The sequence below is a fragment of the Vespa velutina genome, chromosome 14 (genome assembly GCF_912470025.1).
Source record: "Vespa velutina chromosome 14, iVesVel2.1, whole genome shotgun sequence".
Classification (NCBI taxonomy): Eukaryota; Metazoa; Arthropoda; class Insecta; order Hymenoptera; family Vespidae; genus Vespa; species Vespa velutina.
Window position 1 is genome coordinate 325541 of NC_062201.1, and position 7348 is coordinate 332888.

Sequence of the window (7348 nt, forward strand, 5' to 3'; positions counted from 1 at the left end):
CATAGCCTTTTTCGTTTTCTATATCCTCATAATTCTTACCTAATGAGTGGGGATATCATTGGAGTACCTCGACTGACCGGATATTCTACGTGTGGATATAATTTAGCAAGATCAAGCTGTATACCGCTGTTATAAAGCTTCCCTAATGCTTGTAGAAAAATGATCACGTTATCTTTATCTCTTAGATGATTTAATGCAATATTCCTTACGGTTGGTTGCAATGATTTTCTTAAAGTCTCTTGTAGTAAATTTTCCAATCCAATTTCAATCGTCACAACATTGTCGGGAATCAGAGCTAATGTTTCCTCAAACAGTACTGGTTTCAACAGGTTATTGGTATGATACTCAGCTGACGAGAGTTTTGCGGCTGATGTCGACCACGCTTTTCGTGGCACAGATGTACTGAGCCATTTGTTACTTCGTGGCTTCGCTACTGGTATCACTTTTTTTAAATGTACACAAAGTTTCGATCCAACTGCTGCGATATAACGGCTGTGATAAGGTATATTATTGCACGACATCTCTTCGACGATAACTTCAGTTTTCTGCCAAATACAAACACATTCAAAAAAATCATTCTACTATTAAGGAATATTTTTATTGGCTAGATGCTACTTAGCGTCAAACAAACCTGTAATTTTTTAACGAATGCCTTCACAGAAGTGGTCGGTCCGCTAATAGTTGTACTTTCAGTTCCATTGTGACATGCGATATCGATATCAGCAGGACAGCAATTTTTAATGTCTTCATAGGAAAGCCCTACCGTTGCCATAGAACCGTGAGGTATTTCTGTTTCTATCAAAGCCATTCCTCGCGAATATGCTGCTAATATCATTTCCTCTGCTGTAAAACATCCATCTGCGTAAGCACAAGCAAGTTCACCAACGGAATATCCGATGACGTAGTCCGGTACTACACCTACGGAAGTTAGAAGATCTACCAAGCCGATCTGTAAAGAATTTTTCTTTTTATAGATCTTGACGAACGAATTCACTCCTCCCAAATAATTCAAAGTAGTTGTCGATATTACCTGAACCGCAGCAGTTCCAACGATCGAGTGCAAGATATTGTCGAACATGGTATTGTCTTTTTCAGTTAAAATTTTATAAATATTCAAATTACATTGCTTTAATACAGCATCGCATTTCTCTATTGCTTTGGCAAATGTTGGGAATCTCATCAGGACTTGACCTGGTAAATTACAAATTCCAATACATTTGATAATCGAAATGGTTATTATTTTTATAGTTACGAAGAAATATTAGAACAAAAATTTCCTTACCCATTCCAGACCACTGCGTCCCCATTCCAGAAAAAACAAACAATATTGGTTTTTTTATACCAGAATAGTTTTCAATCTCTCTCAGTTTCTTGTCAAGCGATTTAAAACCAGTTATCGTGTATCCCCGACATAAATGACCTGATATTTCTTTGAGGTGGATATCATGAAGGAGACGAATAAATTCAACGTCTATGTGTCGATTATCGATCTATGTAATAGGATGTTGGAATTATATCGTTCTATTGTATTTTAACGTAATCAAGTATAATACCTTCAGGTCTTTAAAAGTACGTTCTACCTACATCATTTAATATGGTTACTACTGCTTCTTCGGTACGTCCAGAAACTGCTACGAGTCTTGGCAAATCGTCATCTGGCAATCCTTTATTGATCTTTGTTTTTGGATTTGATTTCAGTAAGACGTGAGCATTAGCACCACCAAAACCGAAAGAATTAATGGCTATATATTCCCCATCAAGCGGAGACGTTTCGGTAACAGGCATGATTCTCCCTTCTGTAAAAGCTTTCACGTTTTTGCGTAGTTGATTAAGATTAATATTTGGGGGTATTAGACCTGACTCCATCGATATTATCGCCTGTAAAATATCAAAGAAATGAAGATGAACGAATAATTGTCTCATCTTATACTTTAAAATATGTTTACCTTGGCAATGGAGCACATTCCACTGACTGGTTCAGTATGACCCAAATTTGATTTGATGGAACCGATTTTAAGAGGATTGGTTCTGTTTTTGGTAAAAATCTGATCTATAGCATTTATTTCTTCAGGATCACCAACTTTAGTTCCTGTACCATGAGCTTCGATGTAAGGTATACAAGCTGTTGGTACACCGCATTCATCGTAGAATTCTTTGGTAAGAGTACTCTGAATTTGGCTAGAAGGAAATGTTATTCCCTGTTCCTTATATCCATCGCAATTTGTTTTCGCATGGATAACTGTTGCATAGATTCTTTTAGCATTTTTTTTTTTTTTGCAGAAATGCAACAACTACGGCTTCGCTGCGCACGTAACCATCTGCATCTTCGTCGAAACACTTGCAACGACCATCCTCAGACAATGTTCCTATTAGAGAGGTACAAGATAGAATAATTGTTTAATACTCTCATGATAATTAGTGAGAAAAAGCAAATGCTTCAAGAAAATATCATAATCAGTACCTAAATTTTTAAATTGCAATGTTACGTATGGATGAAGGCAAAGATTTGATCCACCGACGATCGCGTAATCGCATTGTCCGTTATGTATAGCCCTATATGCATGTTCCATTGCAAAAAGGCTTGAACTGCACGCGGTATCGATGTTATATGTTGGTCCAGTGACACCCAACCAATGCGAAATTCTGTTGGCCATAAAAGCTTTACTACAGCTTATGAAACCAAGGCCATTTGCCTATAATTGAAAAGACGTATTACATGGCTTATCCGAACATATAAGTAATTGTCTATAAGTGATCCATCTATAAACTGATCGTTTGATCGATTCCCTTACCTGGAGTTTTTCGTAGAACCAAGTTTTCTCGGCATCGGAAAAGCATGAACCCAAGAATACACCTGTCCTCGTTCCACGAAGATCTTTTGGATGAATTCCAGCATCTACAATAGCTTCATAAGTATGTTCGAACAATATTCTTCCCATAGGATCCATAGTATGTGCTTCTTTAAAATCGACGTCAAAAAATAATGCATCGAATTTCTCAATATTGTTAATTTTCCCCATTCGTCGTGGAATTTCTAAATGCTCTTATAAAAGATAAAGATAAAAAAATATTAACATTGGTTAATGCTTACGTTGTTAAATAAAATAGATTGTATGCGTATAATCGATACTTGTATCTATTCCTTCATCCGTGATGCAATCTTTGCGATTAAAAATATTATATTTCAATTCGTACAAATTGTCTGATTTTGGAAATCTACCAGCGATTCCTGAAATAACAACTTCTTCACCTGGTTCTGGATCGGCATATTTGAAAAATTTGTACGATTTCTTTAGCTCCTTAAACTCATTCATGATGTTATATTTTATATTCGTTTGTCTGAAATAGAAATTTGGGCACGAACTGAAATCGTCAGCGACGTATTCTTCTTTTTAATGATGTTATCCCCCTCCATGAAATTCGTTATGTCACGTCAGCTATCATAAGTTCTTGAATTTTTCCGTTCTACTTATTCAAATGAATAGATATTTTTAACCAACCCTAATGAATTTATTTATTCTTTTGATATTGATTAAGTACGTCATGGTTAATGAAAGAGCACTGTTCAATAACGAAACAATAAAGTTTCGTCGTAATATCCTAAGTAGTTATAATAAAAATTCTTAAATTTATAGCTCCCATTTATTAATAATTGCATGCATCTGGTGTTTACAATGAATGTTATTATTGTATTAATAGCGACTTCCATTAAAATACAAAATTAAATACATCTTATTAACGTATAGTGTCAATATTATATTTTATTTACAAACATACATTTATGTAATATTTATATACATATATATACACGAACAGATACACAAAATATGTATATACCTACGCTTGCGTTTACATACATACGCACACAAAACTATATCTTTATTCCAATGTCTTTACTTTTCATATCTGGTATTTAACAAAATAGTACAAACATATGCTATACTTTGTTTACCTTGAATTCCTTTAATAAATTTCGTTTGTACATTATAGCGAGCCTTATAAAACCGTGTTTTGTAATTTAACAAAATAAAATAAAATAGGTAAAGACAATCAGTATTATATATCGAGTTTTCTTTAATTCAAAAATTTTACCTTCTCCGTAAATGTTTTTATTACGTAAAATTTAACATAACTTAAAACAATAAAGAGAATAAAAATAAAAAGAACAAATGTACCCAAATGGTGGCTTATTTCGATGCTCAAATAATAAGTAATTAATGATAAAAATATAATTTAAATAAATATTTTGTATGTAGCATTAATATATATGCATAATGAAAAAAAAAGTAGTATGAGTTGACAAAGAAACGAGCGACGCATAATTTAAGATGATTTACTTCCTTCTGTTCAAAGCAAGTGTAAATCAAGCGATAGGTATGGACAAAATATGAATTATTAATCAAGCGGGGAATATTGTCTTCGCCGTGCTATCGTATCAATGTATAAGCTTGTTTTGTTATTTCCTTCTCACGCGTATGTAACAATTAGTTTTGTGTGAGTTACATTAAGTTGTGTTAATAGACTATAAACGCACACTTTTCGGTCTCTCGTATGTATATTTTTCGCTAATGGTAGCGTGCGTCTTGCAAAGATCAGTGCTAGATTTGATGTCGGTACTCATTTGATTTACGATAAATGCGTAGAAAATAATAAATATAATTGATACATATAAGAATTAGTATATAAATCTGCGACAAAAATAAGAATTTGTCCAATATTTTCTTAAAAACAATTAGTGAATACTTATATATTATATTAATTATAGTAAACGCATAACAATCATAAAGTAATAAGACAAAGAAAAACTATAGCGGACGAAACAAAAGAAACGTTTTATACATTTCTTCGAATGTTGTTTTTATTAGATGGGCGGTCATGTGTAAAAATTATCAAGGATACAATTTGTTGAAAATTCTCCCTTCAAACCAGCACATAAAATGATACATTTTCCTCCTTTTATTATCATAAATTACCGTCATCGTATGTATCATGATTTATAAATTATAAGTATATTCTTCTGTTTCTTCTTCTTTTTACTGATTTTGTAACTATATTACTACATTACATATTATAATCATGGTAATAATAGTAGCAATAATAATAATATGAAATGAACTATTACAAAGGAAACGACATCAAAATAGCGCTGGGAGGAAAATTTCGTAGAAACAAATTCATATTTTGATCTATATTAAGAATAATATGTAATATATATGTAAAGAAAGTATACTTTCTTTAACCTTCTGTTCTTTGTTATTTACAAATCAAATTCTTTTGTGACCTACAAATCGAGCTGTTTAGATTTGGAAGAGAAACGGGCAGTATGAAAGATAACACAGAAGAGAAAGGTAACACAAGAGCAAATAAGAAAATTTATAAAAGATATTAAATAAAATATAAACAGTGTGAACAATAAACGTAAATTGCCATTTTTTTGTTCACAGAGGAACTTATTTTCGTTTATCACTTCACTTTACCTATTCGAGATATTATATATATATTCACTAACTATTAATTTAAAAAAAATAATCCATAAATATATACTTTATATGCATTTGTCATCGAACAAAATTATATTTCTGCTGTGTCCTATCTAGCACAGATCACCGCGAAATTCACGCCTATTATCAGTGGAGGAAATAAATATAAAAGATTGGATACTAACACCTTACAAAATTATCAAATAAAGAAAGAGAGTAAATTAGTTCATTATCTTCTTTTACATTGATACAATAAAAAAAACTATACAATAATAAAAACTATATTAGCCGCGAATTTAAAATTCCTGAATTATCAGCATACCATACGTTGCTTATAGAATTTCTCTTTTTAGTCTATAAAATTTAAAAGAAACCACAAATTTTTCCACAATTAAGCAGTATTTAAAAAATTCAGATTCATTGATATAAACGATTCAACATGTATTTCTTTATTTTTGCCAAAAAATCATTAATTTGATTGAATGAGTTATCGTAGCTTCTCCGTGTTTCTCCAGGCAAGCAATGCTTTTCTTTGCTTTAGAAATGTTTAAAAAATCTGAGCATCAGCTAATTACTCAAAAAAAACAAGCAGGCAATCACTACTTCAAGATGAGCATCAAAGTACTGCATTATTTCTTCGCGAAAAATGTTGAATACAGCATCTACATTATCTGTGAGAACAGAAATAATTCTCCGATTGGATCTACCATCATGGATAAACTAGATCTTATCTTAAAGAAGTAAGTTTAATAAACTACGTTGTTCCGGCGAAGTTTTTAAAAACCTATTTATTTGTGCACAATCTATTCTCGAAAGAATACTATTTTTTAACATGATTTTTGATTGAAAGAAAGAGAGAGAGAGACAGAGAGAGACAGAACAGAGAGAGACAAAGTGGGCGACAGAGAGAAAGAAAAAGAGTGCTGCGAGCGATGGTGATTAAAATATATCTATGTAACGAGAACCGAGGTGTTTCCAAAAAAGACCATATGAAAACAAAAGATTTGTAATCTGCTTGTAGATTATTCTCCAAAGGTAGCAGCTGTTATGTGACGGATTCAGATTTAGGGCAAAATATGAACTCGTCGTCGAATGTAGTTAATAACTCGGGAATTAGTATGCCGAAATATATGCTTTATTATGTTGCCATTAATCAGTAAATGATAGTTGAAGAAGCGGATTTTTGTGAAAGGTTAGGCCGAAGATCGAAATGTATCTGCCGATCTGAACGATAGCTCTCACTGGAAACATCTTTCTGAATAGAGGTCATTCATTCACTCGAATTCTCTTACCAAGCTTATTCTTTGTTTATGTCACGCTTAAAGTTCACTTTACACTTTACATATCGTTCATCGACATACTTAAATCTTTCACATACCTTAAAATAGTAATAATAAAATTGTAGTGCACTAGTACATAACACGTCCAAATTCGCAAAATCTTTTGTAACGAATGTATTAATTCAAGTATCTTCATTCTAACGATGATATTTTTGTAAAATAATAGCGGATTTACATATGTATCTAATGTAAGTATATATTACAATATGTCCTGTATGTATGGTTGTTAGCATGCATATAAATGTGCATCTATATAAGTATTTAATTATTTTTTTTTATATTTTAATATATTTTACTATTTCATTTTTTTAATACCTATTCTTATTTCTTCTAGGATAATAAGTCGGTTTTTCTTCTAATTGGACATATTGTTATAAAATAACAATCGCCGTTTTTTGTTTTTTATACGGATTTTGCACATTTCGCTTATTTCATTTGTGAATACAAAATTTTTTATATTTAAGGCTGTTCATTATCTTTGGTTTTTTAATGGATTAGGTCATCAATGAAAATAGGAGTAATTTTTGG

General features: G+C 31.8%; 1 protein-coding gene across 1 annotated transcript in view; it reads right to left on the reverse strand.

The window, feature by feature from the left end:
- LOC124954204 (fatty acid synthase-like) overlaps window positions 1-3351 on the reverse strand; it is a 72273-nt gene extending 68922 nt beyond the window's left edge. Inside the window, 10 exon segments of the mRNA XM_047506761.1 lie at window positions 40-545; window positions 632-949; window positions 1031-1191; window positions 1283-1490; window positions 1585-1878; window positions 1947-2273; window positions 2275-2366; window positions 2462-2693; window positions 2793-3043; window positions 3131-3351. Of these exon segments, the coding sequence (XP_047362717.1) occupies window positions 40-545; window positions 632-949; window positions 1031-1191; window positions 1283-1490; window positions 1585-1878; window positions 1947-2273; window positions 2275-2366; window positions 2462-2693; window positions 2793-3043; window positions 3131-3314 (2573 nt within the window). The 5' untranslated portion in view covers window positions 3315-3351.
- Between the last annotated feature and the right edge of the window lie 3997 nt (window positions 3352-7348).